We start from the raw sequence: 22,032 nt of genomic DNA on the forward strand, positions 1-22,032 counted from the left end.
AGGGCCTATCCAGTAAAATGACCCTTGGGGAGAGAGGTAGCAGGCGAGAATCAATAGAGAGGAGGATCTATGGAGAAAAGATAGACTGTAACTGAGAGGTTAGAGGGGGGGCTACACTAAAACACTACGCTACAGCTTTTTATTCCCTTAGAAGTGAGTAAAGGCCTTTCCCCTCAGGACAACTGGGCCACTCATTCAGCAGAGACGTGCAGTTAGACTTCTGAAAATACGAAGAAAGACATATTTGTGTGAGAGATGCTGGAGCAGTTTTTCTTTTGTCTTGGTGTAGTCAAAAGATTCATGACTTTTTTGTGCGTGCAGTCCCGGGTAAGATCCTTTCCTTTGGGGGAACGGTGACCACACCCTGGAAGAAGGAAGTGCGTCTGCCCTGCAGCTCAGTGGGAGAACCCGCCCCCACAATTAAATGGACCAAAGACAGGTCAGAGCTCATCTAATGCCACTTATATGTCAGCATCATGACTCACACAGACAGACACTGCTGCATGTGAGAGAAAAACAAAATCACTTACTTCTGGAACGAGATTAACATCTGTAACCTGTCTGTACTTCGTCAGTGAGGACTCTGCCATTCCGGTGACAGCTGACAGTCAACGGCAGATCTTATCCAACGGCACACTGGTGCTACGTTCAGTCAAAGCGGAGGATTCTGGGTACTACACCTGCACTGCCACCAACACGCTGGGCTTCGACACCATCATAGTCAATCTGGTGGTGCAAGGTAAGAGGAAACAGAAGATGTCTCTGAGTGGAACTCCAGCGGAGGACGTGTTTCCTTTGTGATGTTTCTGCTCTGCTGTTGAGTCACTGTCTCTGTGTGTACACCCAGTTCCTCCTGATCAGCCTCGCCTGACCGTCTCCACTACCTCCACCTCCTCCATCACCCTGGCTTGGATCCCTGGGGACAACGGGGGGAGCTCCATCAGGGGTAAGACTTTCTGTGAACAGAGCAACACCTGCCCACCTTGCAGCTGTCTCATGACAACACATCCTTTCAATGCGCTTCACCCTCTTGCTATCAGTTGTTCTAAATCTGCAAATAACAGGGTAAACAATGTTTCTGTGCAAGTAGTAGTCAAACTACAACTGATTGTAGCTTATTGTTGCCCCCTGGTGTCCAACAGAGGTAGCAGCAGCAAGGACTCTCCACAGTCTTTCATTTCTTGGATTTACATCAGTTGCTCTAAATGACTTGACGTGTTGTGTGCTTCTGCAGGATTTGTGCTGCAGTATTCTGTGGACAACACAGAGGAGTGGAGGGATGTGTTCATCAGCTCCAGTGAACGTTCCTTCAGGCTGGACAATCTGCGCTGTGGAACCTGGTACAAGGTCAAGTTGGCGGCCAAGAACAGCGTGGGCTCAGGGCGCATCAGTGAGATCATTGAGGCAAAGACACATGGAAGAGGTGAGGGGTGGAAGCAAAAGTGTTGCAGACATGAGTGAAGCAGGACACAAGTGAACAGACTATAACTCTGGCCTCAAAACAGAATAACAGCTTTTCGTTTTTTGGCTTTTGCTGTTCTATCCTATTTAACGTTGTTTTATGGCAATATGAATTTCTACCCCTCGCAGATCGCGGATATTAAAAACATGTATAATTGTCACATAGTTTGTGCAAAAGAAATGCTTTATGTGGAGAGAATTTGTTGCCTGTTTTCTTAATACTGCTTTGTTGGCATTACCACCATCTTTCTAACCCGCCGTTGTTCTGTGTCTGCCACTCTTCTCTACAGAACCAGTGTTCAATAAGGACCAGCCGCTGCTCACCCACATCAACTCCACTCATGCAGGTCTCAACCTGCAGGGCTGGACCAGCGGCGGCTGCCCCATCACTGACATGATGCTGGACTTTAGGCCCAAAGGTACCTGGGCCTGGCAGAGCCTCAAGGCCAACTCCACCACTCAGCTCTTCCTCAGTGAGCTGCGTGAGGCCACCTGGTACGAGCTCAAAATGAAGGCGTGCAACAGTGCTGGGTGTGGCAACCAGAGCTCCCAGTTTGCCACCACTGACTACGATGGCAGTGAGTGTATCCTACATCTTTTCCTATTTGAGCGCCACGTGCACTGAATTTTCTTTCCTAAATATTTTTCTCATTGCCCTTCTCTCCACAGGTACAATCCCTCCCATCAAATCAGCTCGTGGAGAAGGGGATGATGTGAAGAAGCTGTTCTCCATCGGCTCTCCGGTCATCCTCGTCACTCTGGGTGTTGCTTTGCTCTTCATTATCCGCAAGAAACGCAAAGAGAAGAGGCTTAAGCGTCTTAGGGGTGAGAGAGAAAGAAAGCGAGAGTTCAGAGGGAGATCATCATTATTGTGTGTAATTAATTAATGTAACAAAGAGTGACGAGTTGAAACGATTATCTTCATAGCCAGCTATAATCTAATTAAGATATTGTCTTCTTATAGATGCTAAGAGCCTCGCTGAGATGCTTATCAGGTAAGAGCCAGCGTTTTACGGGCATAGTTTTTATGCCTACTGTGTAAAGGATGTAATATTTCACATCGGTCAACCTATTGGAAAACTATATGTGTTATTTCCACGTGTGTGTGTGTGCAGCAAGAACAATCGCAGCATAGACACTCCGGTGAAGGGCCCTCCTCAAGGACCGAGGCTCCACATTGACATCCCACGTGTTCAGCTACTCATTGAGGACAAGGAAGGCATCAAACAGATAGGCATGTGGCTGCACTTAACAACAGCATAAACTAATTCATCACTGCATCACGCATGTTCTAGTATCTTCTGTGAGATCATTAACATTTAGTTGTATGTCCTCATCTTTTGCTTGCAACAGGGGAGGACAAGGCAGCGGTGCCAGTGACAGACACGGAGTTCAGCCAATCAGTGAATCCGCAGAACTTCTGTACCGGCGTGTCTCTGCACCACCAAGCCCTTATCCAGAACTCAGGGCCTTTGATTGACATGTCAGACATCCGCCCAGGCACAAGTGAGTTTTTTTTTTTTTTTTTTTTTTGTGCAAATCAAGCTTATTGCATTACATTTCACAGCTCTTACAGTGACAGAACATGAAATAGGTTGAGCAGCTAAATCCAGGTGAAAGCTTCGATCTCGTATTGAATAGCACTTCAGACAGTAAAGACAGTATGTGGTTGTCTTGACAATCAATATATGGATACACAGTCTTTGTACTACCAAGCTGTTCTCTGATCACCGTGACCTCTCTCAGACCCCGTGTCCAGGAAGAGTATAAAATCAGCCCACAGCTCCAGGAACAGATACTCCAGCCAGTGGACCCTCAGCCGACCGAGTCAGAGCCAGTCGACGGCCTCGGCGCGAACTCTGACGTCCGACTGGCGGACGATGGGCTCTCACGGCATCACCGCCACCGAGAGTGACAGCTACAGCGCTAGTCTGTCGCAAGACACAGGTGGGTCAATCCCAGCCCGCACCCCTGATACAATGACACTGCAATGACACATTTTCAGGTCAACCTTTTCTAAATAGATGTTTTTTTAATCAATCAAACCAGCTAAGTAAGAATTGTTGCCACAGTTATTATATAAAATGTATGTGTTTTTATGTATGTTTTTCCAGATAAGGGTCGCAACAGTATGGTGTCGACAGAGAGCGCCTCCTCCACTTATGAGGAGCTGGCGAGGGCCTACGAGCACGCCAAGCTGGAGGAGCACCTGCAGCATGCCAAGTTCACCATCACAGAGTGCTTCATCTCCGATAGCTCGTCCGACCAGATGACCACAGGCACCAACGACCCGGCAGACAGCATGACCTCCCTCAGCACGCCGTCCGAACCAGGCATCTGCCGCTTCACTGCCTCACCGCCCAAACCGCAGGACTATGACCGCGGTAAAAATGTGGCTGTGCCCATTCCCCACCGCGCTAACAAAAGTAAGTACAAAGAGATGCATGAATACTTGCTTTTTCTCCTAAACCAAGACAAGGAATTTTATTTACAGTGACTTCAAAATGATGGGAAAAGGTCTTTCCTTGACAGAAGAGCAACAAAAAGTCACAACAATGCTGTAATAGAATCCAAAGAGATTTCATTAAACAAATAAAAAATTACTAAAACTATATAAGTACATAGTGGGAATGGACTGCACTCTCTGGGAGTTGGTGTGGGGACGCTGACACACCAAAGAAAGGCTTTTCCCCCACAATAATGTGGATAACAAACGGGTAAATCCCACACTGTTACTAGGAATGATCCAAGTTGAATCAAAAAACAAGTGGTCATGTTGAAGTTTCCTGGCCCGATCAGAGGCATCGTTTTTCTGCAAACAAATCAATCCCAAATCAAAACCACCAAGTCATGAGTTCTATTGTAGTAAGAAAAGCGCCAGGGCCATATTTATTCATATGCATTTGGAAATAATTCATTTCAGCAATGGACACAATGGCATAAAATTCAAAATCACCTCACTGTATGCTCTTGTCCTGTCTCTTCCCTCGCCTCTCTCAGGTGAATTCTGCAACCTACCCCTATACATGAAGACGGACCCATTCTTCCGCAAGCAAGGGGAGCTGCATGACCCGTGCCCAGCTGTGCCACCGCGGGAAGCCTCAATCCGCAGCCTGACGCAGCGGGCGTATCACACCCAGGGCCGTCACAAGACTCTAGACCCTGCCAAGCAGCAGGTCCTGACGCTGGGCCATTCTGGGCTGGCCAGCTTGGGCGCGAGCTCGGGCACCGCCACCTTGCCCCAAAGGACTCTCACCATGCCCAGCTCCAACACTGCAGCAACTGCTTCCACTTCCAGCACGGGCAGCAACCCCACCAACAGTAACAAGGTGGGGGGCTCCAGAGACTCGCTGCTAGAGAGCAGCTCTTCTGCGCTGGGGAGACTGCAGAAACAGAGTGTGGGGGCCTACTCCAAGTCGTACACACTGGTGTAGTCCGTCCTCCTGCACAGACTTGCATTGCTATCACACTCCTCAGCCAGCCCCCCTCTGGTGCTCTTCGGTCTGGGCCTAGAAAGGGCATGCAACCATCTTTCTTTAAACCCAACTAATGGTGAACTGCCCAGCATTCTAATTTTCCTCGGGATAGGTGTTCTCCCAGACAGAGACCCAGCTAACCCTGCTTTTCATGTTCACCTGGGACTCTATAAAAGAAGTACTAACTCCAACTAACAGTTCCAGCCGGCTGGTGCTCTGCTCCGCTCAGTCCTCGCGGAGTCGCACAGCAAAAAAATAAACAGGAAGTGATTCTGTGGTCATTTGAAAATATTGACTATAATTGAGGAGCTAAAAGCTCTGTGTTTATGATGATGAAGACTACGATAGCCAGTATGAAGCTGTGTGGCCATCCTGTCTCTCATATGCACACACATACTGTCCTCCATAGTTTGAGTATTATTGTCAACTTGCAGGACTTCCAGTTAAGTTCCCTATTCTTACTGTATCTTTCACCCTCTATGTGTCTCTTAAAAGTCCCAAATAGCTATTGGCAGATTTCCTCTGAATGGTGATTCCAAAACAAATGATTCAGGTTCACTTCCAAGAAGGATAAAAATGTCTATCACAATAATATTCTCCACACATCTCTCTCCAGCTGAACAGTGTCTAACTTTTTAAACAAATCACGACAACCCAAATGAACCAGCTATAAGTTCTCACATTACAAATAGAGAATATTTGGTATTATAAAGAATTTACATATATATTTCTATGTAGGTATATTATTGACATTTAAGTGAAATTATGACAAAGTATAAATTGTATGTACTACCATAGTTTAGTAGTATATACAGCAATTTAATGTTAATGTCAAATTCAAGAATGAGACAATCGCTCAACCCAAATTTAAAAAAAAAAAGAAGGTTGGACTAAAGAAAGAAAAAAGTTTAGTATATATACGGGATGTTCTGTATGTTGCTGTATGTAGACCGACTAACAGAAGAGTGTTTCGCTCCTGTGTGGACAGAGAGTGGCCCTTTCCAAGATGGGGAAAGCAAGATATAAGTATATCTTGCAGTTTTAGTTTCAGTTCCTGAAAAGGCAGGCTGACTGGGTGAACAAATAAAAACCTACTTTGCTGTGTACGTGTGTTCGGCGGAAACAATCATGGCAGAAAGCCTTCCGTCATATTATTTAAGTCTGCTTTTGAGAATACAGGCTCTTTGACTCTATTGAGCTTCTCGAAAGCCTGAGCGGTTGGTTAAAAAAAAAGAAGAAGAAATAAGTGTCGCAGAAGATCCACAAATAAGTTTTATGTTGGGAGAGTGGTTGCAGACATGAGTCATGATGTCGAATCACGGCTTCAGTAACACATCCTACCAACTTCCCAGCCTGCCTTGGTGTCACCCAGCCGAGCTTCGCTCTTCAAGGAAACGTACAAGTAGCTGAAAGAATCCCAGTCATGATGTGAATGAAGTAAAATAATATAATGTTGAGCGATGTTATATGTCAGGGAGTTCAGTTTTGAAAATGATATAATGTTCACTCAATTGATATCTTTGTTGTTGCCCTGTCTGAATTACTGTATATGCCCTGCTTTCTTTATCTCCATACCCCTCCATCTTGCTCTGATGTACATTCACACAAGAACCTTTTGGAATGTCTCCATGATAGCGTTTTGTGCTTTATATTTATTTATCCATGTACTTTATTTGTTTGTTCGTTTAGGGGAGGGGGTGTCTGTTGGTCCGTTGATTTTGATTCATGATATTCATTTTAATTTGTTTGGGGTTTTGTCAAAATTTTGGTAGTGAGGTATGTGGCCTGTGGCTAAAACCAGTTCAGCCAAGTGAAATCAGGGACTCGTAGCTCTTTTGGTCACACAAACTTACTGTTGTGTATATACTGGACTGGAGTCGGTCTGTAAACCTGAATCATTCCGGCTCCCGTCCTTTTCCCCCCGGTTCAGATAAATTAAAGTTAAAATTCACCACCCGGAACATGCTAGATCCATCATCTCTACCGTTGTCAGTGTTGTTTATAGATTAAGTCTTGTACATAAAAACACAGTTTTGTATGAAGAGCTATTTTCGTCAGAATAAATCAGGGGACACATCAGGGTTGAATGCCCCAATTTCAAAATTGAAATAGTATCAAAAATAAAATATTTTACTTCTGAAATGGGCAAAAAACATTTTTTTCTTTCCCTTTATGTTTTTGATACTAATTTGTTGAATTTTTATTCTTTTTTTAAAGGTCTTTTGCTGTTGTCATTTGTCCTATTTACTTTTTTTATTATCATTATTTTGTATTTTGTTCATCCTCAAAAAATCATTGCATGCTTGCTAAAAGGGAAAAACTGAAGGAAACAATGTATGAAAATCAAAAACAAAACAAAACAAAAACAAAAAAAATGTTGAGGGTATCCCAAACATTTGTTTGAGTTGCTTGTTATAGCAATTGCTTGTGTTCAAAAGTACATTTTCTATGAAAAGAAAAGAAAAACTAAAAAGATCATTCTAACACCTTGTGCAATAAAGCTATCTTTCATACGTCACGGCCTCTGTCATTCTCAACAGGTTTGTTTGCACATCATCTGAATATGAAAAAAAAGACAGCTAAAGCAGTTCTCATGCTGGCAGGACCATGAGACGAGGTGAGAGGAGACGAGAGGAGACAGGACGAGACGGGGTGAAGTGCTTGGAGTATCACTGGACGACCTGTAGCAGGTTGATATTAATATAACCAAAATGAAATCCAAAAACAGAGTAACGTTTTTGGTGTCGATACTCAGCTGATGTTGAAACTAGATTTAAATATAATCTGAAAATGTAAATATTCATCCGGTATGAAAATGGCCAAACCATTATGAGAACGATCTAATGAGAGCATACGCTAGTCTGGATAGATGTGTCAACGTGTCCATCATACTGACTTAAAGTGAACGAGACTTTGTATGTTTGGAGGCCTCGTTCTGGGCGACAACATTGTGCTCTCAGAGGACTTCAGGGGAAGACAAGAACCACGTAGAATAATCAAGTTATGAATTGAACACTATTGTCAATAACAATACTGATAACTCACAGAAGATAGCAAATTCAGGTAAAATACTCACAATATCAATGAAAAGGGTATATGCTACAATTACACTTAAATCAACTTATTGTTCTCATAAACTACGTAGTTTATAAACTCAGGCTGGAGGGTTGCTCAATTCATAGTCGTATATATTAACCATAAGAAGAAGAAAAACACTATGAACACTGTACTGAATTCAGATCAGTCACCTAAATAAATAAAATAACTAATGCCAAAACCACATTCCTCTGAATGACACAAGAGATTAGTCAGATGACTTTATGATGTTTGAAAATATGTCTGGCATTCTATAAGTAGTCATCATAGAGGAGTAAGCCGGCCCAGATCACCTGTGAGACTTTGTGAGCCAAGAGACACTTTCTTTAGATGTGTGGCACCAGACATGATCTCAGCGATGCAACTGAACATGAAGCGGTCAGCGGGCAACGAACAAACCCAGAGATGAACCTAAAAAAGGAAAGGGGGAAATACATAACCAGTAGTCATGTCACTTGTTTAATCACAGGCAAATCCACAGTGAGCAGTGAGACGCCCACCTCCTGTAACAGTAGCTGTGCAGCCACAAGATGGCGTCATACTATTATAAAGTCTCACCTCTCCACACAGGTCAACAGATACTGTGTTCTACCAAAAGAGTGCAGTCGATCATGACTAACATGCTGTGAATAATGGATGTTTCTAGGAATCACCTGCACCACTGCCTAAATACTACAGCAGAGGTTATACATGTTGTGTAGGATGAAGCTTCTTTATGAGAAGAATGCTTTCATTGAGAGCAGAGTTAAAGAGTTTGCTTTAATTTAGCTTGGGCCTCTGATTATCTTTGAGGAGCAGCAGCCACACACACACACACACACGCCTGTCAATCAGGAGAATAGTTTAAACCACGCTGCATTATTCCACTGCGAAAAAATGTGGATAATAATAGTAGCCTGTCTAATATTTTGTCAGATGACAGCAGGGAGTAGCCGGGCTTTCTAAAAAAAACTGTCATCGGATTTCCACACAATACTCAACATTTTAACCACCAACACGACATGCTTGATATTCTCGAGTCGTATGGCCCCTTTGTTGTGACCATATTCATCCAACTGATATTGTGAGGTCTCATAAATTTGAATGAAATTTAAAAAATGAACTTCCACTTTCATTTCAACCTTGTGGGATGACTCTAATGAAGGTAGGTACCTCTCAACTTGTAAGACACAAACACATGCACCACCAGAAAGCTGAGGACAATTTTACAATTTAATTTATTAACTATTATACAGTTCACATAAGGCCTTCATCTTCAAACACTTTTCTCAGTCAGATAAATTCCATGGTTTGCTCTTGGTGCACAGTACATAAACTTTCACGTTTCAGCTATTTCACTTCAGTATTCGTTTTGTTCACGTACTAATTTCATGTTTTAAAACAGGGAGAGGCTTTCATCCTTCTCCCTTGGTGCGTTTTATTTTTATTTTACTTTAATCATGCACTAAACTTAAGTGGCCTTGAACCATTCACAAAAATTGTAAAAATGGACCTTTAATCATTGAAATACACACTAGAAATGTTTTCTACCATTGACTAACGGGTGGTGTTCCCCAACATACAAATAAACAACCATTATAGAGTAGTATGCACTCACTTTTTTCCTCATTGAACGGTAAATTTGCCACGGTTGTGTCAGAAGTTAAGTGATGTGGTAAGATTATATACTCCCGGGAGTTGTGTTATAGTGGGACAGTTGCTTGGTAGGTTCTGTGCCGGTCTTTATGTTACAGCTATGAGCAGTTTGAAAGAGCCCTCAGTTTAATCGGACGAACACAGAAAACGACTGACTTCCAACAGCATTGCGATTCCAAAAAGTACCAGAAGGTGATGATCCCAAATACTACGACAACCAAAAGGTCTAACTTGTCTGGTCATCGTTGCAACAAGAACAGAGCTTCAATCATCCTGAACTTCAATCTCTAGTGGTCCATTTTTACTTGTTCCCACTGAAAAGACGGTGCTCCCTGTCATAAGTTTAATGGGTAAAATCACCAGGTCTTCATCAACACTGCTACCACTGACAATCAGCTGACTGTTATCCATGAAGAGGGGAGGACCAGCACTAAACTAATTCACTAGAGCAGGTAAACGGCCAGTGGTGCTTCCTGAATGTGTCCTACCCACAAACATTTAACTTCTACTGGTCATTGTATTGTATAGCAGGACTAGCAGTAACAGTGCGTTGACAATACTAAACCTTCTGAGTTAAAGGTCCTTAATATTAGATGACGACAAAGAGCCTGGGCTGATGGACAGCCACAGCAAACACATCCAGCAACCTATCACGTTGCAAGCGTTTGGTTTCAATAGACAGCAGGAGGCAATGCAGAGTTGTGTTATGGTACGATTACGTTACACATTCAAATGTTTCTCCTTCACTTGACTGATGGCAGGCAACGTTTTCTCTGATATTACATTGGTCAAATTAAACCAATCTTCCCTAAACATCCACTCTGATCAACCAACAGCTAGAAAGAGGAGGAACTCTTAAAGAAACCTATTTTCCACATGGCTGTATGAATGAGGAATATGGGTAGATTCAGACCTAAAATGGTACGTCTTGATCAACTTAAAGAACGCAAGTTTTTACAAAAGGATCTTCGTTTTTTTTTTTTTTCACAAGCCTGCACTGATGCCACATTCAGCCACTGAACAAACAATATGGACAATAAATCAATGTGGCATTTCTTCAAATTTAACACTACACTATCACAAAGTGCTTCAGATAAGTTTGTGGATACAAAAACAAGTTTGATGTAAACAAAGTTTGATCTGCCAGAGCTCTGTAAAGGCAATGGGTATGGCTGTTTGAGCTGTGAAATTAAAAACACACAAGAAAAACAGTATGTCAACAAAAAACAAAAAAAGAACCCTTTTGAGGGGAAAAACAACAGTGATCATTAAAGTGCATCCCTGGATGTGTAACCCCCCCCTCTCCCTCCCTCCCTCTCTCCCTTCCCTCCCCATGCTGACCGCTCAAGTAGAGCCGATGAGAGAAACCCCAAAGGCAGACAGAGGAACCTCTGCTATATGGAGCAAACTGCTGCCCAAAAGACCTACAGAGGAACAGTCTCAAAAAAATCCAGTGGCAGTACTTTCATGAGAAAAAAAAAAAAAAAAACAGTTTTACACAGATAAAAACACAGTGGCCACAAATCTTCCAGCTTGGCATAGAGGTTTCTATTTGTTGGTAGTGTAGGATAAATGGTGGCTGTTGACAGAAGAGATGCTCGCTGTGACAGCAACCTCTGTCCTCCTCTTCGGACCTGAAACCCTTAAATTCCAGGCGATGAGGGGCTCAGAGGGCAGAGGAAGAGTCACTGATAACGGTACGCTGATGCACATAAGTGTGGATAAAAATGGCAGGTTAGGGAAGTCTCTGATACACTTCCTATCTCCTCTCTTCATAACCTAGGTTGTCAATGATCAAAGACATAGTGTGCACAGGTTTGTGTGTGTGTGTGTGTGTGTGTGTGTGTGTGTGTGTTGGTGATAAGGTCCAGCATCATCATGGGCACACGTGGTTTCACCACCTCTCACAGTGTCTCTTGTTCGGCAGGGGAATGGTGGGGGTGGGGGTGCTGGTGGAGGGGAGGGAGCAGGGACTGAAGCGGAGACTGGGGGGTGGTGGGTGGAGACTGCTGCAGGGGGCTGAAGTGTGAGGTGGTGTGGGGGGGAGAGGAGCGGTAACAAGAGTAGGCAGAGCTCCCGCTGAGGGTGGTGGTGGGTGAGGCGGGGAGGCCTGCTAGGCCGGTGGGGGAGTCGAGGAGGGGCTGGTTGTAGAAGAAGAACGCACACTGGTGGATGAAGCTCTCGATGATTGTCTGGTAGGTGCGCGTGGCGGTCAGGGCATCCATAGTGGTGAAGTCTGGCCTCATGAGGGTGGGCCAGAAGCAGATGGACAAGTTTTCACTGGTCATCAAGTTCAACCTGTTCAGCTGGCTCACCCTGGGAAAAACACAAACAGACAGACATCAAATTATCAACTCTCATCATACAGTGCAGAAAAACAAAACAGATGGGTGTCTACCACAGAGGAGCAACACATTCACAACATGATTCAAACAGTGGAGAGGGAACTTACTTGTGTAAGTGGCTCACTACATATTTGAAGACCTCATAATTCTCCCTGGGGAACCTCCTTAGGACGTCCTTCATGGTATATAGCCTCTGTTCTCGGTCATTAATTTCTGCACATAGAGAAGAGAGAAGTTAAGATTGTCAAAATCAAGACCTCATCACCAAACACAGTCATTTGAAACTTAAATGTCTTCATACACTACCATGAAAATGATTCTTTTCAACACTAAAACAGGTCAGCCAAAACCCTCCCTATCCTCTTCCCTACTAAAGAAATAATCTTTGTATGTGCTTGTGAAGACCCTCCTAGCCCAGCAGTGTTTGCTTACTGAAAGCATCCAATAGGTCCACCTGCAGAGCACAAGGCACCAGGGGCTCAGGCAGCTCAGAGAAGAAGCTTTTCAGGGCTCCAGCCACAGTGTTTATGGAGAAGTCTTTCTCTACCAGGTCTAATCCGTGGTCTACACAAGGAGAGAATGAGAGAGTTATAGGGATCAGAGGAAATAAGCCCATCAGCAGTAGCTGTCAGCAGGACTGAACAATCACTTGCATTTCCTTTGGTATCTGTTTATGTTTTGATTAGGCAGCCACATAATTACATGTCAAACAGCTGGTTCAAACAAGTCTGACGATCAGCTCACCCTGTTCAAACTGCCTCTGCATGCTTTCCATCTCCGACTTGTTGCCGCTTACGCGGTACAACCCCTCTGTATTCAGGCCTGAGGAAAAAAGATCGCAGCAGAGAAAAAGGGGAAGACGTGGGGGGGCACAGTGGGAAATGAGCAAAGCACAAACACTTCATTAGCCCCATTGCAAACAGACATGGCAATACAGATGCTGGCAGTTTGTGGGGGAGTACTCCACTGAATAAACCCTTGAATTACTTTCAAATCACAATGTGGTCATGAACAGGTGCACTGGTTTCGGAGTTCCAACAATAAGCATTTTTCTTTAGGTGACTATTCAATAACATTCATTTAATAAAAGATATTTACCTGTAGTGAAGAATAAAAACTGATAAATGACCATTGTTAGTATTTCAGATTTTGCATACATCACATGCAGAACAGCACAACATGGGCAAAAGATAAAACAACGTACCTGTGGTCTCAATAAAGCGGACACACTTGTCGATGAAGAGTGGGATGGGTCTGTCTGGGGATACCACATTCACTAGGGGGGCCCCAAAGTAAATGCTCTCCGGGGGCTTGGGAATGGCTGGACGGGGCTTTGGTCTTGTTTTCTGTGGAGAAATAAAGACAGAGGAATGTGAGTGTCTCAAACAGGGATACTTATGTTGATACTAAGTTGCACTGGTAGATTTCTAACAAAATGTAATGTTCTCCATCCAGCAAATCAGGAGTTCCTCACATTCTAGATCCTCCCCAAGACATTACCACAGTTTAAACATACTCACTCGACAGTGAGTGGTGCTCTTTTACCTGTCTGTTTATTTTTCATAAAAGACAAAAACAATCTCTGTATTATGAATACGTTAATATAAAAGAGAAAAAGGTGATATAATACACACCTTGGCTGTTCGTCGCAGGCTCTTCAGAATGTTCCTCTTTTTTGGGTCCTCACTCTCCTCAACAAGACTTTCGCCTTTCAGGGTCCCAAAGTCATCCTCCTTGGACTTCTGAAGCGCTCCCATCTCATCGTCGCTGCCTATGAAACTTGTGCGGAAGCTGCTGAACTTGCCAAGCCGCTTGGAGCGGTCGCGGTAAAGACGAGGCTTCACCCCCGCCGCCGAGAACTTCCTCCTTCGCTCCAGAGAGCTGCTGTCCGCTTCGCTGTCCGAGCCATTTCCATTGGAGTGCATCCTGTTGGAGTTGCGGATGGTGATGATTTTGCCTTGTGTGCTATCGTGTGGCACTGAGTAGATGATCTCCTCGTTGCTGGGGCGAGGTTTTGAAACTGCGTCAATGGGTTCGGCATAGTCTGAGGGATCGTAGCCCACATCCCCACCGGGAACCCAGGTAACAGCAGAGGGTAGGGAGCGGCGATGACCCATTGTATCGATATATGGGTTACGGCTCACCTTCCGGAAGTCAAAAGTGACACCCGGTTTGACTCTCACCTGGGGGGGCACTTTGTTGTTGAGTTTGTTCTCAAAGTCTCTGATGTCAGAGATGACAGAGATGTCACTGGAATCCAATTCCGGCAGGTTGAAGCCCCCACTGTGAGAAGTGGGTGTGCCATCATAGTACGGGGGTGATGGCTCTACGTCATCTTCTGAATCCAGGTACATGGTGACAGGACTGGGAGAACTGCAGCGTGGAGAGTACACGTTTTCACTGGTGCATGCTTCGGCAACATTATCGTACATGTGCGTGGCCTCCACAATGTTGCGTTTCTCAATCACCTCCATCAGAAAGGAATGGAACATTTCTATCCTGTGCAGGCCTCCCACCACCCCCCCGGATCCACAAACCACACTGTTGAAACGACCCTCAATCTCATGGGCCAGCTCCTCCCCTTGGATCAGCTGTTCACAGGCATAGTCGCTGTCAGTGAGCTCTGCCTGGCTATCTCCCACTGCCAACAGCTGAACTGGGATGATGTCCTGAACCTCACACAAGAATGCACACAGGGTCTCCAGGGAGGCCTTTCGGGAGACCGAGTACACAGCAATGTAGCCGTGTACTAACCTGCTCTTCCGCAAAGTGAAGGAGGCGTGGTATGAGAGCAGAGAGAGCTCAATAGCTATCTTGTGTCCTCCAACCGTCTGCTCCAGTAATACAGAAGTGCCACTATTGGACATGGGCCTGCAGTGCTGATGCATTAGGAAAGGGGACAGGAGCTGCTCAATGTCGTAGGAATCTCCACACATTAAGCACATGACAATGCGAAGGTCAGCCTCTGGGGCCGGCTGATGAGGAGAGTCTCGGAGACCTGGAGGCTCAGGGAGGAGGGGAGGGGAGCTGTTACTAAAAGATGTGCTCCTCCTAATATCCAGAAGGCCTCTCAGCACCTGGTTGATTTGAGTCTCGTTGACATTATGGCCATAGCCCACACCAGGGGAGGCAGGGTCTAAAAAGCTACACTGCAGCCTCCTTGCAACCTGCTGTCCCTGTGTTATTAGGTTTAAGGCAGTTTCTCCACCTATATCCACATATGATCCTACGCCTCTTTTAGTGACTAAAAGCAGGGACGTTGGCAGCTTAGCTAGCTGACTGTCCCTTCGGCCAAGAGTTGACTCCCTAAGTCGCTCAAGACTTTCAATCACATAGGAGAGGGACTCTTTTGAGTTGTACAGACACAGACATCCGTGAGGGGTAAAAGTGGGGGTGTGGAAGGAATTCACTGGAAGACGCACATTTCCCTCGATAGGCCGCAGCGTCAATTCATACATCTTCCCGTCCAACACATACCAGTCATCATTTGTGCAGAGAGCCCTAATCTCATTGGAAAATTCTCTGGCCAGTCCATCCCTCCCTAGTATGACAAGGTTAATTCTGTCAGCCTTGGTGTCCCCAAAATGAGCTTTCACGTCAAAAAATGGGTAACACGTGGGGAAACGTGAGACTAACATTTGTTCAATCTTAGAGTCTCCACAGTTAGGACTGCTCGGGCAGGTCTCCTTGGTAGGGTGATAGACAAAGTGGATATGCTTCAGTACCAGAGCATCTCTTTCAGCTGGTAGCTTCTGTAGCGCCTTGAACCGCTGTTCCTCCCCCAAAACCTCCTGAATAGCCCCCATCTTCTCCTTGCTTGGCTTGGCATCCACCTCAAGCTCATAAAAAAGCTCGGAGTACTCCAGTAAGAGCTCCTGAAAGTCTTCTTTAGCGCGGTCAATGGTCTCCTTCTGATGGCGGTTGTACAGGTCCAAGTACTCAGTCTCTTCAAGCCACTGGTAGAACTCTTCATTCATGATAAAGCTGCGGGCCTCCTCCCAGGGTCTACCGGGTGTGACAAAGGGAGAGGAGGCTAACTTGTGTTTGAACTCCAGCCTCATCTCTGCCCGTCTGCACTCATTACGCAGATGTTCCAGGTGGGTATTAAATAAGTCCTCCGCTTCAGCAGTCTCCAGCAGGTCTGAAGGGATTCGCTCATCTTCCATGTTATCAATGTGAGACGTATCCTCCCATGGCGAGTCCTCCAGAACGACAAACCAGTGGGCAAAGTGCTGCTTGGACTCGAGGACCTTCTGTACCCCAGACCAGCTCAGCTGATCTATCTCATCCAGGTCAGGCACCAAAGAACTAAGTGCTAAAGGCAGAGTGCTTAAGTATATTCTACGACGCCTCTCAATGTGCTCCTGCTTCAGGCGGTAGACATGCTGTTGAAAGAGCTTCTTGCATTTAGCCGTTCCCTCCAAGAACACATATTCTTTGTACTCTGGGGAGGTGTTCATGCGTCGACTGGTGTTTAACCAGGTTTCATTATGATTCTTTACGATGCGGTTGATTAGCCATTCATAGCGATCCTTGGCAGAAGCTATCTGCTGACTCTGGAGCTTTAGGGCTTCAAAGTAAAGAATGATCTTGGGCTTGCCCCTGCTCTTATCAATAAGTTGAACCAAAGTGAGGAAGGCAAGGTCCACATTTATATTTGAGCGTGCAGACGTCTCCACTACTGGCAGACTCTTTTTTGTGATGGCGAAGGTATGTGCATCTTTGATGTAGCGTTCCACTCCTTCATCACATTTGGTGAGGACCAGCACAATGGGCTTCTTAGTCTTGCTAAGCTGTCCATACAGGTTTGTGACAAATTTCAGCTGATCATCAAAGTTGCGGTTCATGCCCCGGCTGACATCAACACAAAGCAGGAAGCCATCGACCTGCAGCTTGCCCTCAGGCATTTGCTTTTGCTCAAAGTCTTGCTCCAAGCCCAGCTGATCGGTACAGAAGTACATGAGCTTCTCCGCTGAAGCCAGCTTGGTTCCCGCAGCCCGTTTGATGTAGGGCTGCATAGCAGTGCTACGGTGTGGCTGAAATGTCTGGTCATCAATGAACTCAGTTTGCTCCACAACATGCATCCTGCACTCAGGCCCCTCCTCCAGATCCCGGGACACCTCCCCCCAAAACAGAAAGTGATCATTGTTGACCACTCGACCCCCAAAGTCACTGGTGCTCAACACTGATGTGTGGTCCAGGTAGAAGTCATCAGCACTAGGCCGCACATACCGATTACAGAAGCATGACTTGCCAACCCCACATTGGCCCTTCTCTTTCTCTGTTCCTGACAAACCCACTACAATGAGGTTGTAAATGGGTGACCGGACATCTTGCTTTTTCGCCATCATGGCCTGCTAATGCTCATCCTGCCACAAACAGGCACTGTATAAAGGAGTTCACTTGAATGTTTGTCCATAAAGTTGCTGACCCACAGAGGAGATCAGATTTCACTTTCTTCTGCTGGGCTTTGGTTTTGATAAGTGCAGTGATATGAGCAGAGGGTTCTTTCATGCACTCCTTATATGAATCAGATCCTGTCAAAAAAAACAACAAAGAAATCAGATAAACTGAGCAATCAACAAATAAAAAATACATTTTTAATTAAAAAGGGGAAAAATATCAGACCCCTAACCCTAGGACATACCAGTCAACTTACATTAAATAAAAACATATTGTTAAAACATGCTACTTCACGTGATAATGGACTTGTGTTAGACAATATTTTAGCTGACAAAATGTTCCACATAGATGTTGCAAATGTCTGTCAACTTGCATAAAGCTATTTTTCCTTTCCTTCTTAATAATTGAGTGATCTCTAATAATAACGCAATATGACAATTACAGAGGAATGAAAGAGGCACATCTCATTCCAGCTAGTGCCCATTTCCTTTTTATACCAAATGATATTAAAGGAATTGACCCTCAATGGTGAACGTCAGGTATAATGTTTAAGACCAACTAACATTGGCTCTTTGATTCTGAATTCAACTGGATAATGGGCTCTAATTACTGTCCCTGACTATGGCCTTGGTCGTATATCAAGTCTGATCATTTATGAAACACAATTAGATGTAATATGTGTGAAATCACTGCATCCATTTTATCACTGTACACACCAAGTACACACAATGCTGTAGTTTTTGGCATTATATCTAACCACCAGCAAAAGCTTAATGAAGACGGTGTTACAGGACCAGTCACAATATCTCCTGACTTTTAGATATTACAAGTAATGGTCGGAGAAAAGTAAATACAATTTTAAAGCAGACAGCGCACTGACTTCCGCAAATTACATTAAATTGTCAAGCAGATATATTGTATATGCTCGGGCTGCAGCTATTACTCTCTTTTGTTTTAAATAATAACAATGCCCATAAGGTCTTCTCAGAGCCAAAGGTGACATCTCCTGTTATGTCTGACCAACAGTCCAAAAGTATTATAATTACTATCATAGAAACTTAAGAAAACCAGAAAATATTCACATGTGAGAAGCTGGACCAGTTGTTGGTATTTTTGCTTAAATATTACTTATTGAATACTATTATCATTAGAGTAATCAAAACTGTTTCCTATCAATCTTACATCGATCAGCTACTTCATTAATCAACTCATTTCAGCCCTGGTCCACTCATCTCAAGGCAAACTCAATATCAAACCAGGGTCAAAGTCGTTACATTGATCCTTGAAGAAAACCTGTTGGGAGTGGTGCTCTTTAAATGACAATGTCAGCTGACATCAGTGAGTGGGGTGACGAGCATGAAAATGACTATGTTGTAGGCACCTCAGTCTTTTAACCTAAATGAAACAGCAGCCATCAGCCCAATCTCCACAGACGAAACTGTGAATGAATAAAGAACTTATTACCGGAGAGCCAGACACAAGCACAACATCTGCCAAACGACACTGACCTTGCTCAATCCTTTAAGACACTTAATGGGCCTACTTCCACTATTATAGCATTGATTAGCACCGCCATTATAATAGCACTGGTGCAATTCCGATATAGCCTATATGTAGTCGGCTCATAATTTCTAAGGAGGGACAAAAAAAAAAAAAGGACCGATTGCAGAATTTCACTTATGCGTAATGGCATTCACTAGAGTCAAACATCATGACAAGTGGAATTATGGGCTTACATTGAAACGAATATCATGTCACATGAAGTGACCGCACATTAGAAACAAAACTGCTCCGCCGGCAGGGTCAAAAGCAACCACAGGCAGTCCACACCGCTCAGCGGAGCTAGGCCTGATATATACCCAAAACGGACGGACAAGTTCTCTGCGATTAAAAGACACCAAACCGCTCCATCCATCGGCCTCAAATCACAGCTCGCCAAAGTGCACCTTCGCGCAATTCCGTTTACATAACGCGCTTACTTAGTTAAGATTTGGTAAAAGGCTACAGCCTGTGTTTGGCAAAGGATTAACAGTTAACATGAGCTTTAGGGTGCGCGCACGCACACACACAGAGAGAGCGAGGGGCTGACCACGCCAGGCCTGCTGTCTACAGAATGAAATAGCAGAGCCGAAATATATAGCCTACCTTCTCCACACCGACCATGTTGAAAGAGAATGTATTGACCCAACTGTCTAGGGTGTAGCACTCAACAGCTTCCATAGGAAATAGCCCATGAGAGAATAGGGCATATGTAGCATGCGTACGTACCATCGCGTTTCTCCCTTTCTCCTCTCGCATCTGTCAGGCCAGCGCTTGCCGCAGCCCTCGCCGCCTGATGTGCACAAGCGTAGAGCCGCAGAATGCACTATGGGGGTCGTCTCAACTCACGGATAACACTGATAATACCACAACTTTGTGCGATGGGGTTATTTCATTCAAATATCCATTACCCATGCCTGGATTCTCTGGTTTAGCGTCACTGTTGTCGTTGCAATTAAACACGGGGAGAGGAAGAAATAAATATCCCAAAACGACAGAACAATCCAATTTTGTTCTTGCAAAGGGTGGTGTTTTTTTTTGTTTTTTTTGTCCTCGTGAGAATTTCAGGCGTACAAAGAAAAATCTGCTTAGCCGTCTTCTTCTCGGTTCACCACGTTGCTTTTTCAATAATTATTCTGTCCATTGTTGTGCTCACATAATGCTGGGCCGGGTCGCGAGACACGAGACAACGTTTGAGTTTCGTGCAATCGCCGTGGCGTGTCGTCTGAAAATATGTTTCTACTGCAACAGAAATTGTTCATGTCCGGATGCAATTCGTCAGCAGATTGCGTGTGTGAAAAGTGGTATTTCTGCAAAAGCTTTCCGATAATGGCGGCGGCCCTCCTCCCCGGACCTAGTTCTCCTCTTCTTTTCTTTGGGGAAAGGGAGCTGTGGAGACACAAGCGGCGCAGAGAGGGACTCACCCAGCGGCGCCCTCACACAACTGCAGCAGCTCGGTGCTCTGGTAACGTTAGCTCACCAGTAACGTTGCACTGCCCCATGCGGGGCTCGTTACCTGCAAGTAATCGACGTTCGTGGGTGATTTTATTTTAATACTTAACGTTACTGTAACGTGAACACTATTGCTTATTCCCGTAAAGTTATGTTAGAAAACGGCACGTTTTCATCTTTAATGATAAAAAAAATACATTGCATTAAATCACAACAAAATGTGAAACAGTGGGATATTTAATTTCATGATATCATATGAAAAAATATAAACTGCTAAAGTCTTTTGTAAACTCACTTTTAAGTAAACAGACAAACAGTTGGAGGTAAATGAGACTGCAGCATGCTATGGACCTGACGGACCCTATAGTATATTTCCCAAGGTACAAATCAAAACAGGGGAATATGACTTTAATAATATAAATTATACTCCATTACACCAGACAGCCAGATGTAGTGAAGGCCACCGCGTATAGTCTAACACCGCCTACTCATACATGTGGGCCGTAAAAGGTCCCAATATGGTACCGTTCAGCTCCTCCACCTTTAACAGAGGCTACCTGGCATCAATCATCATCATCCGCATCATATCGGGTTACTTTGATGATTAACTTCAGCGTTACCGCCTCCTAGCGGATTTATGGACTAAAAACTACCTGAAATTCACCTTTGCAGTGAGGGCTTCATGCGCTCGCAGTTTTTACTTTCTGTATAAATTCCACGCATTTTCTAAACTAAGTACGTTCGCTGTGTCGTAATTTCATTGCGTCTCCAGCGGTTCCGAGTGGGAGTGCATCTTAGTGTAACTTGTGGCCACCACCAGACTGCACCTGGAGACCAAGAAGAGGACTGTTCATGCCCTCTGAATATTAAGGAAGACCAGGTAGGCTTATTTCTATGTGTTTATTACAGATGTACATTATTTTTGTATGTGTGCATGTATTTGTCTATAGTTTTGTGATGTGCAAGATGCATACAATTCTCCCGGTTGTACTTGATAAATTGATAACAGCGTTTGTGCTTGGTGTTGGTCGAAGAGATGTTGAGATTCTTTGCTTGAATAAAAGTAGAATTGCCACGGTGTAGAACCAAGGTCAAAGCCAGACCCAAAGTCAGACCCAAAGTCAAGCAGTCATCAAGCTCATTCAGATTCATCTTCTATGAACCAAATGTAATGGCAAGCCATCCCATCCCTTTCACACACAAAAAAAGAGGCACCGGAGCCAGTTTTGTGTAATTGATATTGCTACCACTAGGCAGAGCCCTAAGCCATCCTATGAGTCATATGATCAAGAGGAGTTGATCTAGTTATAAACTTGTGCTTTTTATTGTTCCAGTGATCATGCTAAGTTAAACTATTGACTCAAAACCTCTTCCTCATCCTCATGTTGACTGTGTTTATTTTTATAAAGAGAGAAGACATATAAGATTACTACACATACATATTTCTTCTGTGTCTTTGCTTTTAAATTCCTACGCCATATATAAATGTGTTCCCACAGCTCGTAGATTCATGGGGTTTTGTTTTACACCTTGATCAATTTAGTAGCTCTTGTGGTGTAACAAGTATCTGGGGGATGAGAGGCAGTTGAGGTGAGAACGGGGTGAAAGGGAAAGCAGACGGGTGC

General features: G+C 44.4%; 2 protein-coding genes across 3 annotated transcripts in view; one reads left to right on the top strand and one right to left on the bottom strand.

Moving 5' to 3' along the window:
* The window catches only part of LOC142960208 (cell adhesion molecule DSCAML1-like), a 49,370-nt gene extending 44,475 nt beyond the window's left edge, over window positions 1–4,895 (top strand). For both annotated transcript variants that reach the window (XM_076101918.1, XM_076101919.1), the window contains exons 22-33: window positions 322–439; window positions 576–739; window positions 848–946; window positions 1,235–1,423; window positions 1,752–2,039; window positions 2,131–2,286; window positions 2,426–2,456; window positions 2,577–2,695; window positions 2,815–2,967; window positions 3,208–3,408; window positions 3,576–3,887; window positions 4,462–4,895. In XM_076101918.1, coding sequence (XP_075958033.1) covers window positions 322–439; window positions 576–739; window positions 848–946; window positions 1,235–1,423; window positions 1,752–2,039; window positions 2,131–2,286; window positions 2,426–2,456; window positions 2,577–2,695; window positions 2,815–2,967; window positions 3,208–3,408; window positions 3,576–3,887; window positions 4,462–4,895 — 2,264 coding nt within the window. The remainder of the gene's footprint in view (window positions 1–321; window positions 440–575; window positions 740–847; window positions 947–1,234; window positions 1,424–1,751; window positions 2,040–2,130; window positions 2,287–2,425; window positions 2,457–2,576; window positions 2,696–2,814; window positions 2,968–3,207; window positions 3,409–3,575; window positions 3,888–4,461) is intronic.
* A 4,336-nt stretch (window positions 4,896–9,231) lies between these two features.
* arhgap35b (Rho GTPase activating protein 35b) lies at window positions 9,232–20,323 on the bottom strand. Its single transcript, XM_076102544.1, has 7 exons — window positions 19,685–20,323; window positions 13,648–17,550; window positions 13,218–13,359; window positions 12,758–12,835; window positions 12,446–12,577; window positions 12,121–12,226; window positions 9,232–11,984 (listed from the first exon to the last, which is right to left on the bottom strand). Exons 2-7 carry the CDS (start codon window positions 17,362–17,364, stop codon window positions 11,573–11,575), a joined length of 4,587 nt encoding a protein of 1,528 aa, XP_075958659.1. The 5' UTR covers window positions 17,365–17,550; window positions 19,685–20,323; the 3' UTR covers window positions 9,232–11,572.
* Window positions 20,324–22,032: the final 1,709 nt, after the last annotated feature.

This window comes from Anarhichas minor, unplaced genomic scaffold (assembly GCF_050575085.1).
Source record: "Anarhichas minor isolate MPS153535 unplaced genomic scaffold, ASM5057508v1 ptg000027l, whole genome shotgun sequence".
Lineage (NCBI taxonomy): Eukaryota > Metazoa > Chordata > Actinopteri > Perciformes > Anarhichadidae > Anarhichas > Anarhichas minor.

Bases quoted from the DNA above. Each gene is read 5' to 3' on its own strand.
- arhgap35b (XM_076102544.1), bottom strand. From the start codon at position 17,364: ATGATGGCGAAAAAGCAAGATGTCCGGTCACCCATTTACAACCTCATT. The intron at 13,360-13,647 runs GTGTGTATTATA...ATTTCTCCACAG, and splicing joins GCCTGCGACGAACAGCCAAG to AAAACAAGACCAAAGCCCCG. The intron at 11,985-12,120 runs GTAAGTTCCCTC...TGTTTTTCCCAG, and splicing joins GTAGTGAGCCACTTACACAA to GGTGAGCCAGCTGAACAGGT.